We start from the raw sequence: 21,302 nt of genomic DNA, 5'->3' as shown, positions 1-21,302 counted from the left end.
ATCAGCCTGATCCATGCCCCTTCTAGTACATATTTCCTATGCCTTTTTAAAGGGATGTCTTTTCCAGAGCAAAGAGTCTGAATTTATTTAATCAGCCTTTGTGTTTAGGCTATTTCCCACCCTTCCTTACTGTCTTAACTTTTTCTAGTTCTGCTGTAGCATTTTGAGATGATTGAACCAAAACTGCACAAGGTGTTAAAAATGTGTGGATTGGACTGTAGCGTAGTGAAGTGCTGTTTTATTCTCACTGCTTAAATAATTCTTAAAATCTCATTTGCGTATTTTTGACCTTTTTCAGTATAATTCCAAAACTGAATTATTACTAATGTCTATACTACATCCTCACAGCTAATTTTAACATTTCCTCTTCAGATTTCTTTTTTTTCTTTTTTTTTTTTTTAGTAGCTTATTTTTTTGCCTTCAGTGCAGCCCTTAATGTAACATTTTTGTTACAGACATCATGTGTCTGACAAAAATAACAACTGATACTTGCTAGTCCTTCCCTCTAACATCTTCAGAAAATCACCTAAGAGGAGTGACCTGGAGGCATACACCTTGGCCTCCTGTGTGTAAATCACATCACCTTTGCAAGAGCCCCTCCCAGAAACACATTAGTGAAAAACTGTTCAGTTTCGCATATCACAGAAACTCTGATTCTGTGACCTACCCTCACAGACGGTAAAAGAGAAATACCTGAATGTTTTTCTGAGAAGGCTGGCATTAATTGTACATTTTATCATCACACTAAAAAGCTAGGATAACACACATTAGTTGTAAAATTCCACAATAAAACTGATTATTAAGTATGTGTTCACCAGACTATCTTTAAAAAATCAGATACGTCTGGTATCTCCCCTCTGCGACTTTTCATTTTTCTTGAAAAAGTGAAAATTATAGTAATCATTTTGTAGTGGAACTGATGAGGCTACTTGCTTCCCACAGCAATAGAAGAAAGTTTCTTTGCCCCTTGCCAACAAAATAAATCCTTCTAGTGTGCAAGTAATCCATATTTACATAGAACCAAGCCTGAAACTTTGCAAATCAGCTAAAACAGATATGGCATTTTTGGCAAGTGTCTCTGTGATCACTGACATGCAGGCACAACAGGGTGCTATAAAACATATCATTAAACAACACAGACAGGTAGAGCAAAGAATAAGTATCAAGTCCCATTTTAAACTGCAAACATAAAGAGCACTAAACAAAGTGTTATCTGAATGATTTTTTTAAATCAGTGTAGGTGAACTATAATAGAGAATATTTTTTCTGAATACATATGTTAAGTACAAAATAGCTGAAAAACACAAAAGAGGTGAAATACTGGACAATCCAGAATATCTGGTTTTCTATAACATGAAATATACAGGTCAGCATTATATAAGAAGGCTCTAATTAAATGCTTTATAATCTATTATTTATAAATAGATTATAAATATTTATAATCTATTTAACATTATCCCCCTGGAAGTATTCATCCAGGGGGATAATGTTAAAAAATACAATCCTAATGTATTTACTCTCCTATGACCTATTATTTGTAGATAAAGGGGAATGTTGGTCTGAGAAGCAACACCCTGGGAGACAGACTTTGTGTGTGAGAAACTATTTTTCAACATTGTGTCTGGATGAGGAAGAAAGTTTCGTATCCTTAGGGTATATTTATAAATAGAATGATGTAACTGAATCAAACACATTGTTTCTTAGGAAACTGAGACATCTTAGTCTGCCACGGTTGTTTTAGGGTGTGGCTATTTCATCTATTAAAAACCCATTTTTCTCTATGCTGTGGATTTTTTTATTGTCCTTTGACTAGTATGCATTAATTAGTGTTACTCCCTGTCTCAGAGCTGCAGACATAACTCTCGGTGCACATAAAGAGGAGAGGCCTCCTGATCACAGTTCACCTGCTGGTCACTGGATTGCACTTGTTACTGGAGCTGACGTTTCTGCCGTAGGTAGCTGCACCTTGAAGTGTCTGTTTGCGGGGCCTCTGAGACACCAAGAACAAACCCAGGGACTGCTCTGAGAGACATGTGAAGCATCTCTGGCAACAACTGAGGGCTTCAGAGTTCAGAAGTGACAGTGTCTTGGGAAGTGCTCATAGTGAGTCCACATGCAAGTTCAGGCGTTAGGATCAGTAATGTGTCTGAATGTCCTAAAAGACTAAATGTGTGAAAGAGATCAATGAGAGTCATAGAGGGACAAGTCCCTGCTGTACTTCTGTCAATGATTTTAATGTCCTGGTGGAGCTTTCTGGAACTACATTGTGTTCATAGAGAAACAATGTCTGAATAAATACCTGTTGAACAAACTCAACTGTTGACAGGCTTCTTCATTTTAACTTAGATTCAGAACGCTGAAGAGAAATAATAAACCAAGAAAGTACATATACTTTTATAGCAATCCTGAACTAATAGCTCTGGCCTGTGTCACACCGAAACGACCATGACCTAGATGCTGAGAAAGGGGAAGGAAGCAAGCATTTCTATTTCAATTTTCCAGGAAAACTGTCTTTTTCATTACACAATATTAATGCCAAGAAGTTCAAAATTATTCAGCAGAAATCATTGTTACAAAATAGAATACATTCCACATGAAAAGGTAGCACCCACAGATTTTTATATTTAACAGAACTGTGAGATGGAGAAAATGAATGTTTCTCAAATACTCTGAATATACAGTATTCAAACAGCGCTAACAAGACTAAATAGGCTGAAAGCTCCACAGCACATAGGTACGCTACACTTCGCACTTCTTTCTGATTTCTTTGCAAGCTGAAATCCACACCCTCCTATTTTTACTGGCTTCAGTTCATGCTGTCTTCCTGGGTATTGGCCTGGCACCTAAGCCAATGTAGGCAGTATTTTGCATAGGCAATACATTCTCACCATCATTGCCGACTTCGGATCAGTTGTGTGGCAAGGCTTCTGGATCCTGCTGCAGTCCTGCGTAGCCGGGGACATATTCTACAGAAATTGCATTTAAATGAGAAAATACAAACGTAGTGCCATTAAACGTGCTATTTAACACTCGGGGAAGACAGCCACTCTACGCTGTCACATAAATCCACGTTGTACCACGATTCTCCGTTTTTCTGACCACAAAACTTGGAAAGAGTCACCCTCACACCTCCAAAGGACTGTCTCAGCGCATCCCCGGCTGAGACCGCCCCGGACACCCACCCAGCCCAGGCCAGCACCAGCCAGGGCGAACGCGGGTATCTCCTCTAGGCAGTGAAACCGGGGGAGAACCAAACGGCACAACCCGGCCGCAAGGTCTGCAGGGGCCCGCCGGGAGCCCACCAGCGAGCACCGCGGCCGTGGTGGGGGAAGCTGCCTCTGGCCGCTCTGCTCCCGCGTCGCGCAGGGGGCGTGGAAGAGGAGGAGGAAGAGAAGGAAGAAAGAGGAGGAGGAGGAGGGGTATTTCGGGGCGGCGAGGAGCAGGTGGCGCTCAGTGCCGCGCTGGGAAGCGGCCAGGTCGGGAGTGGCACAGATACAGGCTCCGCACCGCACCACGCCATGGGCTCCGCGGGCGCGGCGCTCCCGCCGCTTCTCCTGGCTCTGGGTAGGTCTGGCTCCCCGCTCTGGGGAGGTCTCCGTGATCTGGGAAGGTCTCCCTGTGGACGCGAGGCGGTGGTTGCACCCGCTGAGGGGGGGGTGGCGGCGGCCCCCGGCTGCGGCCACCGCCTCTCACCGCGGCGTCGCCGCCGAGGCAGAACCCGGCAGCGTGTGCCCGGCTGCGAGCGTCTCCGTGGTTCCTGGGCGAGAAGGGTGTGTGGCTGTGGCTGTGTGCGGGGTGCGATGCATCAACGGCGTTTTAAAAGCCGGTTAAACTCCTAAACTCTTGGATTGACATGGAGTTCACCTTTCCATTATGTGTATGTGCGCTGGGAGGGTGGGAATGGGTGCAGTTTGATGTGTGAATTTATCGTTAGGTTGATAATCTTCATTGTGAATGCTGTTCCAAATTTGCAAGAGTCCTCTAGGTCTTTTCCCACCCTCTTGGGCAGATGTTGCTCCTTGGAAAAGGACAGGGAAACTTGAACCATCTCCTCCTTCTTTTGGCTGGCTAAATTACCATTACTTATATTTTCCTGGGAACTACAAGCCATCATATTCATTTGCCATGAGGAAGTTCCCAAGCACTTTCAGAGTTTTAATATTACTGTATGCTCTCACAAACCCTTAATTAGTAAGTCACTGAAGAAGCGGCATAAAATGAGTTTTCACTGATGAGCTGTTCCAACTTGTTCTTTCAGTAAATACAGCAAACGCTGCAATGGAATGTGCGACTGCAGGGTATGAAATCAAATGCAAAAATATTAACCTGTGATGAGATATACAGTATACAAACAACCTAGTAATTTCTTTAAAAAGAAAAATTATTAAAAGTATCAATGGACAAAACGTTCACTCTGCTTTTTTGCTTAATCCATCTTTTATTCTCCTGGTTACAGTCACTGCACATCAGGATCATTAAGATGCCCTGTAATTCCTGGGATCTTAGGACTTGCAAAGATTTGTAGTGGTGCTGAAAGCAGAAGATAAAGACTGAATGCGAGAGGAGGATTTCCCTGGCAATGAGGCTGTGGGATAGGTCTACTTTGTTCAAGCACTGTCCATGATTAGGCTTTATTTATTCTGTTGAAAGCTGTCATAATTCTGATTTTCACATATGCTGTGACATTTGATGTTGGTGAATATAATTGCTGTGTTAATACTCAGGCCTTTTTGTTCTTGTAGCAGGGTAAAGAAAGTTTCATAACAGGAGCATTTTCAGAATGGAGTCCTGCTGTGGTAGCTCTGCCATAATCATTTTCAAATTGATTGAATTCTAATGAACTGTTTTACTTTCAGAGGCCATATTCTTGAATTTAATTGGTCTAGCTTAGCTGAATTAGCAAGTACTTCAAGAAAATATTCCCAGTTTATTTTAAATTTGGTTTTATGTCAATAAATTCACTTTTGAATTATCAGCTATAGTAAAGGGACCATATGAGGGTATTGCTTTGTTATGTCTCTGAATTCAACTAAAAGTAACACAACGGTTGGTAAAGGTATGTGTTATTCATTGTTGGTGGGTACTTTAGTGTTTGAAAAGTCATTAAGACTTTGTAGATGCTACAAGAAGGAAAATAAAGGAATAGAAATGCAATAGAACTACCATTTTGATAATACAACTTTGCTACCAACCTTTTTACTTATTAACTAGAAAGTACATAGCATATAGAAGAAGATTATGTTAAGAGGAATACAATAAGTGAAAGACTTCATAGGGCAACCTATGCAACAAAGCCTGATCCTTTCTGTTGTGACATACTGCTCTTAGCTGCTTATAGGTTTGCCACATGTAGTTCTTTGAATTCACATTTACAGCATCCAGTTTTTTCCTTAGCTGGTTCTTAAAAATTGGAGCCAAAATAGCCCAGGTCTTCTGTGAGTGGGGCCAGTGGAAAATACAGTAGCTTTCCTGGGTTCAATTCTGGTAACATTTTCTTTGGAAAGCTCTAGTGCCCTCATTCTTCAGAGGAGATATTTGAAATTTGGCAGGAAGGTGCTGTTTGCATCATCCTGAAAATCTACCTAAATTTGGCCAAGTAACAAATCTTTGGAAAACTGGAAAGAAATCTTATTTTTATCAGCTTGATTCTAACTTAAATTCTGTCCATCCTTGGTGTGGAGCTCAGTCAGACTGCCTATGCTGTTGGAGTTGCAGCAGGGTGTAGCTGTTTCTCTGTGAAGTCTAGGTCTACACGTCCAAACACAGACACTTTCTCTCTTGTGTTATCATGTTATTTGGTATTTTTACAGCAATCTCTGGTGTTGTTTGAGGTACTCTGCTTTCCAGTTTGCTTATGGATCTTGGTCCATTTATTGTCTGTGCTGCATGCTGTTAGCTAACTCCTGAGCTCTGGGTGAATCAGTTTGTCCTCCCTTTCACGTGAATAATTCAGTTCAGAGGCAATTCTCAAGTGAATTGCTTGGAGGACCATGCCTAGTGGAGGAAATAAAATTTAGTGTGGCTTCACATGTGCTTTCTCAGAAAGCCTTCACATTCAAGCTCACCACACACCTTCTTCCAAAAACCAAGGATGTGTATGATGTAACTCTGACATGTTCTTAAAATCTGCACTCTGTGAAGCACATATCCCTCACATGATTTAACTCTGAACTGAAAAATCACAGCTAAATAAGGATTAGGCCTTTTGAGGCACAGGTGTACCACTTGAAGACCACGAGTCCTCAAGCTTCCCTGTGGGACCCAGGCAGCCCAGAGGAGAAAGAAGCCTTATCTGAAATTAGGAGGGGGAGTTTCTCTGAAACTTTGGATAGAATCCAGAATTTCCAAGTGTAACCCCTTTTCTGTTTGGTAGATAACTGACCCTTGCTGATGAAAACCATTGTGTTGTCCTGGTGACCTTGTTGGCAACAAATTGTAGAGCTGTACAGAGGGATAGGAGAAGACCCCACTAACATAGCCTTTTTCTTCAGATCACTTTTGCGTCATGTTGTCACTGCTTGTGGCTGGGGGAAAGTAACAGGATCAGAGAAGAGGCTGGGACACCTGTCTTGCTGAGCTTTGGAATTAGAAGGTGCTCTATGAATGAAGAAGAAAAGTAGGATGAAGAGAAAGGGACACTTTTTTATTTTCCCTTGCAAAATTGTATTCTTTCTCTCCTTTTTTTGTCACAACAGGCGAGTGCAATTTCAGGCGAGTCATTTAAATCAAATGTTTGACACGTGGTTGGAGCTTTTGTGTTCCTCTCTTTCTCTTTGCTCAGCCAGGGGTTCTCAAAACCGAAGCTGCATTTTCACAATCTGGTTAAGCTGACCTGAATGTGGGACTGACACTGCAAGGACATTTCATGCGCTCCTGATTGCGTGTTCCCATCAGTTTCCCTGTGCTACCACTGGGCTTGGACTGGGGAACAGGTCAGGGACCAATTTGCCTGAGTAATTTTTTCCCTTTTTTGGGCCAGGTTGGTTTTGGAGATGAACTAAACTGATCTGTTCACTTAAGCAATTTATTTAAGTGTTAGCGCTGGCACAAGGGACTCTATCAGAACTCATGGCCAGAGAAGGGAGGGAAGCTGGAAAAGCCCCTTTCACTGTTAGCCAGCATTTCTACTGGATTGAGCTGGTTGTGGAAGTGCATCTTGACATGCAAAGCTGCTGTGTATTCACAGCTGTGAATGAAGTCAATGGAAATTGTATTTTGAATGTGCCAAGTATTCTGAAAAAATGAGGCTTTAGCTGTATCACTAGATTCACTAGATATCCAAAAGTGGTAAATACTTTTGACTTTTTTTTTTTTTTTTTTTTTTTAAAGGGGCTAAGGATGCTGTCATTTCACTTGAGTTTTGAAAAATAAATTCTCTGACACTTGCAAGTACTTAGGCTAGGGTCAGTATATTGAGAGATGAATCCACAAGGAAGCTGTTAATTTAGTAGGTGAAAATAAGATATATAAAAAGTGCAAGGTGTTGTACCAAGGAGCAAGGACTAAGTCAATAACTGAATAGCAAGAGAAAATTGCACATTTGATGCAATAAATGAAGCCAGAAGTCCAGGTGAAAATGCAGTGTATGATCATAACACACATGCACAGACACCAGCTTAAAGCTGTACAATCCATCTTAATTTCTGCATTTCTCTTTGTGATCATCTTTTGTTACCTTGCTGTTTCGTTTTTGTATTTGGGAGTAATGTTAATATTAAAAACTGTTCTAAAATTTGGATATGGTTTGAAAGGAGGACCCAAACATAAACACTTCTTAAACTAAAACTGTCTCTAGATTTTCGTTCTTTAAAAGAGTTCGTCAGGTAGTGTGAGCGTTATTATTTATTATTTTTGGAGTTTTGCCGTTCACAGCTTTGCGCATTGAAGTAAGGCTTCATTCATACTGTATTACAGGACTTGTATTTTGTACAAATTATGTTTATTTTAGAAAGCATACAGGGTATTACTGTCACGCTCCTAAACACATTAACAGTTAATATTTATCTGTGCATAATTTGGGCAAAGTCAACATGAGACCTTACCAGCAAGTTTTAACTGTATGCTGTCTAGCTCTGGAACAATTTTTTTTTTTTTTTTTTAAAATTCAGTGACAGAATTTTCATTTAAGAAGTCAACAAAGTAAAAGTACTGATACTCCTTGGTTTTATTGTGTTCCTTAGCCACTATATAAATGTTAGTCATTGTGATCCTTCTTCAACATTGTTACTTGTGAATGAATGAAAGTGGGTTTTGCAATGTATTTTTATGAGGGCTAATAATGAACTGCTAATGTAATGGCTTAATGTTGAAATAACTAAATGTAGAGTAAAATACTCTCCTTTAGGGTTAATGGAGGTGAAAGGGAGCTTCTGTATCTTCAGATGAGTAAAGCAAGTCAACTTCCCCAGCAGAAATTGTAGGCAGTCTCTCTGTCCAGTGTTGTTATTTTCATTTAAAGGTTTCCTTTGTTAGGCTCTCTGCAGGCCGGTTCCCATTTCCATGGTGACCATGCCGAAATGCAGACGGGACACAGGCTGGATTCTCATCGGCATAGCCATGCACTTGCATACCAACACACGTTATCTGCTTGGCTTAGGACATTCCCATTAGCAGTTTTAACGTTTAGTACTTCTTTTTCACATAGTGATCTCTGGCCCTGTGATACTGTGTTGTGTTATGATTTCAGATGCTCTACAGAGAGAGAAAGTAAGTTGATAAGCTTATTTTTTGTGTAAATAAATTGGCTGTACTGTTCCCATTCAGATTAGTCAAGGACATCAGACAGCTGTCTCAGCCTTGGTTTAAAAAAGATAACAGAAGAGGATTTTTATTTATAAACATTTAGGTGAAAGACTGACATATATCTGTGCTAAATGGCAATATGAACATACCCCCTTCTCAAGGTACTGATAAAAGGATAATAAAAATAAATGAATGTGAACTTACAGGATAAATTATACCGTCTGTCTATATTAGCTGAGTGTGAGTGTGTATTCCTGTGAAGCGATATGTGATAACATCCTTCCTGTTCATACTGCACTCATTTTCTGGAGGTGGACAATACTAAAGGCATGTAGTGGAGTCAGATTAAGCTATGTGAGCTTCCAAATCAGGCTGGGTGTTCTGAATTACCAAATAAACTCAGTAATTGTGAGTGCTAGTAATTGTTACTTTGAATTAGTCCCTGTATAACATTTCAGGACTGAAGTTAGTTTTATTTTCTCCTGGAGAGGCAAATTCTTAAAAAATCTAATAAGACTTGCATATTATTCAGGACTTAAAAGAGGAATTATACAGGCAAAGAAGTAGGATCAACACAGACTCTTTGAATGCAGAATGAGCAAAGACATTTTGTGTATAACTGAATGCCATCTGCATGGTTGAATGTCACACATGATGAATGTCATGGATTCTTTTGTCCCTTTCAAATTACTGGTAGAGTGAAGGGCTTGGAAGTTAGGCACAGCCCTGGTGGAACTCTATTGCCTAACTCCTCTTTTGTTTTGCCCTTTGAATCCTGATTCCGAGTTCATCATTCTTCCTTTATTTCATACATAATATTTTCTTTTAATCACACAAATATCCTCAGCTAATACATTTAGTTATTTCTAAAGAACAGACAAAAAGAAACCTTGAGGAAAATTACTGTTAACAATACACTTTTGGAAGGGAGCATATTGCATAGTGGAAACTCCTAAGGAAATGATAGTTTTGAGTACTGGAGGGGTGGTAGAGAAGGACTGAATTAGGTTTTTACCTTTTATCTGTCTACAAATCTATCTGCCTGTCTAGATGTCTATCTCAAATATAAGTGACCTTTCAGCAAGAAAGCTGGCAGCAGTTGATGCTGTGTTAAGGCTGAGACACGAAGCTGTATGTAGCTGTAACACTACAGATGCCCAGCCTGTCAGACCCACTGGATTATCCAGTAAAAAAACACCTCCACCAACTGCAGGTTTAAACTTCTTTTCTGAATGAGGAATGGTCAGCCTGTGCTCAGTTCACATGTGCTTAGTGCATCGGTGGATGCCATCATGAGAAGTTGTGCAGCCAGCACTTTTTTGGGGGATGTGTTTGTGTCATGCTCTGTGCTGCCTGGAGTAAGGCAGCTGCCCACAGGTATATCAGCTGGATTAGCTGTCAGGATGGCTAATTTATCCATGTACACAGCAGTCGCTTCTCATAACTTCTCAGTTCTTGTGACTGTTGTGTTCATGCCTCCCTTCAACTGCGAAAGCACATGGAGTAACAAATTCTGCTTCATTACACAATCTGCTAAAACAACAAATCAGTGAATTACTGGACTTCAAGCCTAAATTTACTCTTGGCTGGTCCTGTTCTCTTAGCTTGGTAAATGTCTAGGTAGATGTCTAGGGTAACCTGCATCAAGAGTCAGTAGCCTCGTTTCTTAATAGCAACATGCTTGTAAGGAACGCAAGGCAACACACAGAAGAATCCCCTTGATGGATACCTTTCTGAAGCAGAAGCACAAGGAGTATCTTGTCCCTGGGCAACTTGTGAGTCATAGATGGTTAACAAATGTTGCAATGGAGAGCGTGTGACTCAAAAGTTTCTGCGCCCATATTGCTAACTGAAGAAGGCAGAACATTTTATTAAATAGTTTTTAGTCAATTCCACTTTCTTAACTGTAAGTTCTAATAACACAATAAGAATAGTGGTCTAATAATGAGCATGAGAGCTATTTAATCCAGTGTTCCTAGTGTGTGGTATATAATTCAGTTATCTTTACATGCAGTACTTGAGATGCATATAGAACTCACTGGATCTAGAGGTGTGAAATTCAGATTTAGCTGAAACTCCTCAAATGAGAATTTAGCTAATATTTCCCAAGTGGAAAAAATATACATGATCTGACACTTTGTCTAACTATGACCACCAAATAGAGTTCCCATTTAAATATGCCTGAAATACATGTAGATCAAACCTAGAATAGCAGAAATGACTAAAAATTAAATAACCTTCTTATTAAAATGGGCAAAACAGTAAACAGAGAAAAAATCCAGCAGCACTACTTGGAGAGTAGTCTATTACTATATCTGCTAATAATAGTTATTCATTTGACTCTAGCAAAATATCCTTTCATTTTGCTGTCACTCTTTTTTTTTTTGTTTTCTTTTCCAATCTGCCCAAAGCCAGCTCATCATATTGAACAGTAAAAAAATACTTCAGGAGTCTCTGAAGTTGTCTGTCTGAGAAGCTGACAGCTACAATAGACTTGGCTTCTCTAAAGACAAAAAGCAACTGTTCTGCTTTTGTGGAAGCAAGTATTATCTCCAGAAAACTCTTCTTAAATGTACATGGGGTTTTCTCTCTGACCCCAAAATGTACAATGGCTGCATTTTATAAAAATAAAGATAACTTATTTTCAAACTCTGACTAGAGATCACCTGTCACCCACCTGACGACAGGCACCTAGATATGCCAGACTCCAGTGTGTGGGCAGAAGTCTGGGAGAGTGCACTTCACTTGAAACCTGGTCCCATGCTACAGAGTGCAGTGTTAGGTGCGTTGGACTCAGCAGAGATATTTAGGCACTATTAAAATGCACAAATATGCACTTGCAAAGCAGGAAGGCTTGGGAAGTTCGAAAGAAGTGTTTGAACTCCATCTTTCTCAGGAACCTGCATTAGCTGTCTCCTTCCCTTGAGGTCAGGGATGGGAAAAAAATTTGGGTTGTAAGTGTCTGGTTTATCTTTTTTTTTCAAAAAGTAGCTGTCTGAGAAGTGATCATAATAGTCACCTGGGAAACATGGGCTTAGTTCTCCCTTGAGGCTAATGCTGATTTGCCTCTTGCACTTTTTCAGAACTGTCTTTGCTACCAAGCAATAGAGCAGTCAAAGGGAAGCACTCTCTCCCTCTGCTATTGAAACCAGGTCTCAGTGCATCTTGGGATGCATATTCATGTTTCCAGGCAGACAAGCAAAGACACGTCTTGCCTGTGGCCTGAAGTCGGTTGCACTTAGCAGGGAGGAGAGCTGGCCCTCTTGGACTGCTCATGCAATTTACATTTGGTAGATAGGCAGTGCATTAAAATAAGTTATTTAGCTATTTAATTAAATCACTTAATTATTTAGAGCAGAAATTATTTAATCAAGAAGCATTGATTGCCCCCTGGGTCTACAGTAGGGTAGGATATGCTCTTAGAGAGAGGTGCTTTTACATCTGTGTCATATTCTAAATTTTTATGTGACTTTGTGTTATGAAACCTAAGTGAGATATATCTACATCCATTCTGGGTTAGACAGCTACTGAAGTCCAGGCTTCGTGGATTGTTTTCCTGATTTTAATGAGCCTAAATTCTGCCCAGGCCCTATCTGGTGCCAGAATTGATCATTTCAATATGCATTAAGGAGGAATTTCAGGTGAGTTATTGGGACTACCCACCTGCCATTCAGGCTGCCAAGCCATGAGCTCCCACTGCAACGGGGAGAGAAATAGTCTTTAAGTCTGCTATAGGAAAACAAAAGTTCTGATAATTATAGCTCTTCCAAGTATTGTATTATATATCCTGTGGTGCTTCAGGGCTTTTCTTGTTGCAGGAAGCTGATGCAGCAAACTTCTTACAGCTGAGGCTATTCTTGTTTCTGGGGCCATATACAGTGCAGAAAGCTGAGCTCCCAGCTAGCTCTTGAGAAGCTTTGAAAGAGGAACAAGATCCTAAACACAGTATCCTAAATGACATGATGGCAGTGTGATATGATATATGGTATGATACAATACGATACGATATGATATGATACGATATGATACACCAGCATATTATACTGAAAAAATCATAAAGCCTAGAGTGTGATATGGGTAGGGAAATACAGACACCTTTGGTTGCTTTCCCATCTTCTTGATACCTGTGTGCAAACATGCATTTTCTTTTGTGTACAAACATGCATTTTCTTCTGTGTATAAACGTGCTTTCATATCAGCTGAGAGGAGCAAATGTAGAAAATAAGGTACAGAGATAGCAGTCACATCGGTTTCTCTGTGCTGGCGTATGTTTCCTCTCTTCCAGTCATAACATGGCTCATGCTTCTCTGCCTATATTTGGAAATAATGCTGGTTTTAAAATAAAAGTGTCAACAACTGATAATGTGGACACAAGGAAAGAGAATTTGCTGTAGAGAAATGCTGTGTGAAAAGCCAGTTTTATCACAGGGAAGCACATGTAGGTATTTTTAATACTTATGAAGCCAGTCACCTACATATAAAACACAACTATGTGCAGCTTGTTAGCCTCATGTACTTTTAATTTCTCTATGATATCACCGAAAACAAATTGTGGTAGTCTAAGGAAAAGGTTGAAACAATCCTCTTTGTTGTGCCAAGATAAAAGAAAAACTGTAGGTCACTTTTAAAATATGCCATTTATATCATTTTTCTGTAGAAGTGTTTTTCCCACCGAACTTAATCTTGGAAACGTGCCATGATAATAAATGTGAGTAGGCTTGAATTCTTGCTGTCTTTATTAAAAACACATAGGAAATTGTCAGTCCTGCAGGAAGCATTAATTTGGAATCAGTCTTTTTGTGTACAGTAGGTTGTTGAGATTCCTTGATGAGCAGCTTGTTTGTTTGCTCTGGGAGCCGAGGAGGGCAATGTGTGCACTACAAATAGGGAACTATCAAGAGAAAGAGAAGTCTTCTGGAGTAACTAATGCAGTTGTGGGTAAATTTAATTATCTCTGTCAATCTCTAGCAGTGCCAGGAGAGTAAAATAGACAGCACCTACTACCTGTCCCAGTTTCTCCAAATTTTAATTCACAGTTTGTGTGTTGTATCAAGTTTGGGTTGCTTTTATAGCAGGTTATTGGTAGCTCTTTGGTGCAGCTTCTTGGATCATAAACAGTTGTAACTGAAAGGCAGTGACTCAGGTTGCCACACTCGAGGCTTTCAGGCTGGAGCTGACCTACTTCCAGGAAGAAACAGTCAGCCAACTAAGCAAAGAAAACTTGTTGGAGGGAGGGAGAGGAGGGGAGGGGAGGAAGAGTGACAGGAGGAAGGATTTGTTACTGAATGAGGCATTGTTTTTCCTTTTTTGTGGGTGTTTCCTTTTCTTTTCTTTTTTCTTTTTTTTTTTTTTTGGTAGCCTACAATTTATTTCTACACTAAATGTTATAATTTCTGTTAATTATTAAATTGTTTGAGATATTGTAGCTGATGTGAAGAAAACATTGGTCTTAAGATAAAAGAAAGTAAAACCAACAGACGAAGCAGTAAAATGAAATCTTTCCTTTTAAGGCTTCTGTAAACATGATGAAATATCAACAAAGTAATTGAAGTGGGGATTATAGACTACTCTAACTTTCAGTACAAAAAATCCAGTGTCTTGCCAATTGCATTCTTTGCTTCTTTTGATTTCTGTCAGAGGTTCACATTGTCTTTATTTAGAAGGTTATTCTCAATAAGAATTCTATTTGATTTAAAATAAAAACAGATTAACTCTGATTATAAAACTGCTGTTTCAGTACATGAGCTGAGATACCTACTTGCCATTGTGAGTACATAATAAAAAGGTTGTGAATATGGAGGAAAAATTACAAAAAATAGACAAGTAAAAATACAGAAGAAAACTGAGAACGTATTATTCACTTACATTGAATATATTGGGTAAAATTTAATAGACCTTTCCAGAATGAATTGTAAGTAGTCCTCTATTTTCCCTGCATGAGGTGGGTTGGATTCCTCATAGCCCTGACTGACTATAGTAAAGATATATCCAAAGAGTGTTTTATAGTTATGCTTATTGCCCCAAACACTGCAACCAGTATAGAATTACTTGTTTATTTGAAAATAACTTCATTTTATATCATTACCTGCACACAATGCATGTAGCAATACAGTAGAGCGAATCAGGCTGAAGACTAATATGTTAGCAAAAAAACCCCAAGTGGTTAATTTCTGGGCAGTTTTGTTCCCTTAACAAGCTCATTACAATGAGAATTGCTTGGTGGCTTCTGAAAGCCACAATGAAGAATATCTGTGCTGCAATTCAATTGAATAAAGTAACTGTGTGCTGCTTGTTTTGATATTTGTGTGTTCACAGTCTTGTCAATAAAGTCTTCGAAACATAGTGTATTATGAAAGATGTTGAAATTGTGGGTTTTAAGAGTAGGTGACTAATTCTAGTTGGTTTATCACTCTGATGACATAGTTGCTGAATACTTTACTATTATACCAAAATATTGTTGCATTTTAATAAAAAGCACTAAAGTAACACTAAATATGTTTAATATGAAGCGAATACTACTTGACTGCCCTCTCTCACAACTTTATTACTTTCTGTTCCTGCATTCGCTCCACCTTCTGTCTAATATTTCAAAGACAGTAGGTGATTGTAGTGTGAATGGTATCTGTAGGTGCCTGTACTCTCTTACTAACTTTGAAACTTGTGAGCCAATTTCACCAAATTTTTGCAGAGAGGTTAAAAAAAATAACCGGTTGGGTGTTGGAGTGAGATAAAAGTGTCTTTACAAGTTCTGTGACAACCAAGAAGATCGTGTATGACCTTGCACAACGCAAAACACCAGAAAATCCACCCTGAAGAGAGCCCTTAGAATTGCTTCAGTCGCGTAGAGAGCGTGAACCAGAGTGCACAGTCTGTGAGAAAAAGCCAGCGGAAACCAGGAGTTAGGAGTTCTCTCATCCCTTTCACCCCTTTCTTTTTCTCTGCCCAGAGCGGGGTCTGACAGGCTTCAAGGCCCTACCAGTATGTGCTCTTTGGAGGAGGAAATCTTTGAGACTAAGGGGAAGGTTCTTTTGTGGAGTTTTTAGTGACTGTTTTGGAGATTAACATAAAAGGCAAAGTAAAGCCCTCTTCTGGAAATAATACTTAAAAAAATGCTAGACTTAGCAATTAAGGCAATGTAGGCTGTACACATCTTACTAGCTGCCGATCTATGAAACTGCTTCAGGAAGCAGACAATAATCCAGTGGGATTTTCTTGATATGTTTTTCTGAAACAATTAATGAACTATAAAACCCATACAGGAATGCGTGTAATACCATCACAGTTTTAACATAATGCCAGGTCATGGCCCTGCTCTTCTTTGGAGGCTACATGCTTACCCCTTCCACCCCTGAACCCCCCAGCCTGCTGATGACTTTGGGTTTGGGTCTGTCAGGGTCCGCTGCCCTGTTGGAGTGGCAGGAGAGGCAGTGGTTGTAGCTGTGGCCACCAAAGAGAAGGCAGGGAGCCACCCGCAGGGTCTGTTTCTCTTCCCTTGCCTGGCGTCATTCATGGCATGAATGCCCACTCACAAAGACAGATGGTTCCTTAGCTGGATTATACGACAAACTTTTTTTTCTGTTTTACAACTAATGGTTTTTTAAAGATGAGAACAACATACTGGAAAAAATAAGAAGTTTCCTTCATCATAAAGTTTCTTACTGGCAAGGTTAACACTAGATAAATCTATAATAAAACTAATGCTAGGTGTGAGGTGGATCCTTATAGACGCTGGTCAAATTCCATTGTGTCTTCTTTATACTTTGATGGCTAGACCTGTTTGATGCAAGCAATTACAAACAGCAGCAGTGAATGCCTCTATTTGACTAGGCATTTTACTGAGAGGTGGGACTTGGCGTAAGCAAGTCTGAATGAATATGGGATCTTGTCAAATATTGTCATCTTAATTGGAGCATAGCTTTTGTGATGTAGTATAAGGTGATTGGATATTCAGTTTTCTATTTAGACTGAAGATAAAATGACACATTTATTATTACACTTGTGACACAAAATTCAGAATAATATTTTTAGTGCATTTTATTAAACTTTTATAAACTTATTTTGCAAACCAAGCAACCAAACACACAAAACCTGATTTCATTTTTTTATCATCCAATTAAATGATTTTTTATGTTATACTGGTTAATCTGAATAAAGGATTACAATCAGATAACTATTATAATCATGACATTAAATGATTGATTACCCAACAGACATTTTCTGCTTTCTCACTTTAAGCTGTAAGCTTTGCTGACAGAATCAAAACAATTATGAACTGGGTGTACCTAATATGAGCTATTACTTCAATAAACTTGCTTCAGCTTGTACTTCAACAGCAGCAAACAGAAGGCATTACAGCCGTTATTAGACATGTCATTTATAGTTACAGAAGAATTCCCACACGTTTAGGCTTAATGGTGCACTGTCAGAACATGTATTATGTTTCATTCTGCTAGGATCAAGAAAGTGGTTGTGCAGAAGTGTAAAAGCAGCTATACTCCTACACTGCAGCTCTGATGGTGTACAATGTAATAACGCAGTTGCTGAAATTTGGGAATTCCCAGCAAAAAAACCCACATGGATAGTGGAGTTTATTGGAAAGCTTACGGTTCCTTTTATCCCATTAAGGATTTTTTTCCAACTTCCCTTGTCTGGAGCTTTATGTTGGAAGCTACTCTGCTTGATGAAGCTGACCTTTTTAAACCAAGGCCCCCTTAACCAGTTGGCAAGGAGGAACTGCTGCGTTTGAAGTCTTCAGAGGGGCCTCCAGAAGCTTTAGGCTTGTATCTGGCTTCCTTTGTTCCACACAGTCTGTTTATTTGACTGTAAATAAAGTACCGTTTACGTAAGTTAGGAAGTGGATTTTTACTTGCCTAACTAATCTCTCATCATGATTGTTAGGTCACAAAGTAGAAGTCTGTCACCAAAAGCTATTGAAATCCAGACAGTGAATTAGTTTTATTTATTTCAAGATTCTTAAATTATCAAAGTTCATTGCCTGGAGGCAGCAACAGATACTGAATCTTTCCAGCCTAGAATATAGAGTACTTGGAACCTAGATGCTTCAAGAATTGGCACCCTTTTAATGCATAAGAGACCCTCTTATTCTGGCACAGGCTAAAAATAGGTTTGAATAAAACTCAGCATTTTCTCTATTTTTGCCTACAAATGCTTGCATTTCTTGTTTTGAATACTGTATTTATAATAGATAGATATACAAAATGGGTAACAGATGTCCTTATAGTGTAAGCACTATATAAGATGGATGAAATGGCAGGAAAATGCCCAGTATATTGTTGCAAGTGTGTAGTTGCTAAGTCCAAACCAAGTAAGATTTGAGTGGAGTAGATCTAAAAATCAAAAACCTATTAATGATTATAAAAATGTGAAATTTAAAATTACTATATTTGAAGTATGTTGAAACTGTGGTTCACTTGATAGTGTTCGTAGTGAGTCAGAGTTTATTTGCCAGCTTTTCTACTTTGATTTTGCAAAGTAGTCATGAGTGATAAGCAAAGCTGATCTACAATGATATGACAGTGTGTCTTCACAGGTGTCTTCCGATAGCTTTTTTGCTCTTCTCTTTACACTGTCCTTGACCAGATGCCTAGCCAGAAAGTGAGGATGATAGAGGCAGTTTTGGCAAGAGAGCTGTGGTCTGGCAGACACACTTCCCATTATTCCAGGTAGAAATTCTTGCCCTCAAAAAGCAGTGCCCTGGTGCTGCAGCAGTCCAAAAAATTAAAAAGAATAAGATCAAGCCCCAGTGGTAAATGGGAAGGACAAGTGAAACAGTTCACTGAGGAGATAGAACGGAATGCTGTGGAGAAAAAAAGAGCACTGCCCTGACCCAGGAAACTACATGCCAGTCAGCCTAAGGGGATGGAACAACTTACTCTGGATGTCATCTCCAAGCATGTGGAGGAAAAGATGGTTATCAGGAGTAGTCAGCATGGGCTCATGAAATGGAAATCATGTTTAACCAACCTGATAGCCTTCTATGGTGGTATGACTGGTTGGGTAGATGAGAGAAGAGTTGTGGATGTTATCTGCCTTGACTTCAGCAAGGTTTTTGACACCATCTCTCACAATGCCCTCGTAGGCAAGCTCAGGAAGTGCGGGTTGAATGAACGCACAGTGAGATGGATCATGAACTGGCTGGATGGCAGAGCTCAGAGAGTTGTGATCAATAATGCAGAGTCTGGTTGAATGCCTGTAGTTAGTGAGGTTCCCCAGGGGTCAGTACTGTGTCCAGTCTTGTTTAATCTGTTCATCAATGACCTGGATGAAGAGACTGAATGCACCCTCAGCAAGTTTGCTGCTGATAGCAAACTGGGAGGAAGAGTTGACATACCAGAAGGCTGTGCTGCCATTCAGTGAGACCTGGACAGGCTGGAGGACTCGGCAGAGAAGAACCTAATTAAGTTCAACAAAGGCAAGTGTAGGGTCCTGCACCTGTGGAGGAATAACCCCAGGTACCAGTACAGGTTAGGGGCCAACCTGCTGGAAAGCAGCACTGCAGAGAAGGACTTGGGAGTTCCAGTCAATAATAGGTTGACCATGAGTCAACAATGTGCCCTTGTGGCCAAGAAGGCCAATGTTATTGTGGGGTGCATTAGGAAAACTGTGACCAGCAGGTCGAAGGAGGTTGTCCTCCCTCTCTACTCTGCCCTGGGGAGGGCACATCTGGAGTACTGAGTCCAGTTCTGGGCTCTCCAGTTTCAGAAGGATAAGGAGGGAGTCCAGCAGTGGGCTAGAAAGATGATGAGGGGTCTGGAGAATCTTTCTTTCGAGGAGAGACTGAGAGATCTGGGTCTGTTCAGCCTGGAGAAGAGAAGGCTGAGAGTAGATCTCATCAGTTTTTATAAATATCTCCAAGGGTGGATGTCAAGAGGATGGGACCAAACTCTTTTCAATGTTGCCCAAGGATAGGATGAGGGGTAATGGGCACAGACTAAAGCATAAGAGGTTCTATCTGAATGTGTGGAAAAACTTCTGTACTTTGAGGATGCCAGAGCACTAAAACAGACAGCACAGAGGGGTTGTGGAGTCTCCTTCTCTGGAGATATTCAAGACCCATCTGGACACTTTGCTGTGTGATCTGCTGTAAGTGCACCTGCTTTAGCAGCTAGGTTGGACTAGATGATCTCCAGTGATCAATGTGATTCTGCGACACCTAAGCTGTGAGAAGGCCCAGAGAAAACGCAAGGAGCCAAAGCATCCCCAGGCTGGGCCATGCAGTGTCTTTGCTCCTTGGACTCAGCCCCCACCTTGTAAAAAGTAGGACCACAATAGTGGCCCTGGAAGGTACAGGGAGGGGTGCTGCAGGCCACATGTAGCCCAGCACATGTTGTGTTGACCCTCGTCTGGTTTGTCATAGTGCCTTGGAGGAACTTGAAACAGCATGGGGACTTCCCTTCAGGCTATTGTTTGTGTCATCTGATTTCTGTGGTTTATTCAGTTCTAGAAATTTTTGCCCTAGCTGTAGTATTTAGTGAAACCCTGGCCTTGGACACAATTTGAAAGGTCTTCCATGCATTTGTACTAAAGTTGGCCAATGCACTTAGGTAGAAAACGTTTAGCAAACTTGCCATTTAGCTAGAGGTGTGATTTGCTAATAACTGTGTAACAGATGGGCAAGGGTTTGTCTCTAGATGTCATTGGATTTGGCATCATGCTGGAAATGTTTATAATTCTAAGATACTTTTGGTTCTTCATTCAAAGTGAGACTTTATTTTCATGTGCACCATATAACTTGGAGTGTTATTCCTCTGTGTTTACATAAAAGATGGCATAGTGGTATATATTCTCCTGTGGCCTCTGAGAATAGCGCATTGCTACATCGTGAGTGATTTCTGTCTGAGGATAATAAAATTCGTAAACAACAGACTCTAAAATAAACTTAGGATGTGACATGAGCAAAATGTTTTTATAAAATTCAAGTATACTAGATCACAAAATAGTTTCCGGCAATAGCCAGTATCTATGACAATTCTTCCCTTTCCCCAAAACCCAGACTTGAACTATGAATATATGTGGTTATGTTTAGTGTCAAAATATTGCGAAACACAGAGTGATATATCTGTACACATTCTCTTCTCCAGTCTTAAATGACATGACTCAGGAAATATATTTATCTCTAAGGATGTTTCTCAAGGAACTATACTTTTAGCAAAGGGTAATTGCTTGCTTTTCAGAGGCCAGCTGTAGATAGCAGTTGTTTGAAATAACTAATATATGATTTCCTGTTTTGAGTTTGTGGTAAAAAAATAGTAACTATGTGAGTTGTATTTAGTTTTCTGCTAGTAACGTTTGTGTTTTCTATCCTATAGGCAAAAGTACAAAATGCATTGAAATTTTTATGTCGTGAACATTGCCTGCAAACCTCCAGTTGTGATTTTGATGTTTTTACTATAATGTTATTATTACTATTACAGCTAAGCTATTGTGATAGGCTCTTTTATGCTGATATAATCCATGTTAACCTCTCTTCCAAAGCTGGTTTTGAGACCTGGAAGAGAATGATACCAGCAATGGGCTCTCTGCCTATCAAAACTAGAGAA

The 21,302-nt window shown here is 39.9% G+C and overlaps 1 protein-coding gene across 1 annotated transcript in view; it reads left to right on the top strand.

Annotated features, from left to right (window-relative positions):
• The first annotated feature begins 3,438 nt into the window (after positions 1 to 3,438).
• The window catches only part of ITGA2 (integrin subunit alpha 2), a 67,118-nt gene continuing 49,254 nt past the window's right edge, over positions 3,439 to 21,302 (top strand). Inside the window, exon 1 of the mRNA XM_080362430.1 lies at positions 3,439 to 3,564. Coding sequence (XP_080218556.1) covers positions 3,519 to 3,564 — 46 coding nt within the window. The 5' untranslated portion in view covers positions 3,439 to 3,518. The remainder of the gene's footprint in view (positions 3,565 to 21,302) is intronic.

This window comes from Nesoenas mayeri, assembly GCF_963082525.1.
Source record: "Nesoenas mayeri genome assembly, chromosome: Z".
Classification (NCBI taxonomy): domain Eukaryota; kingdom Metazoa; phylum Chordata; class Aves; order Columbiformes; family Columbidae; genus Nesoenas; species Nesoenas mayeri.
This window is presented reverse-complemented; position numbering and strand designations above follow the sequence as displayed.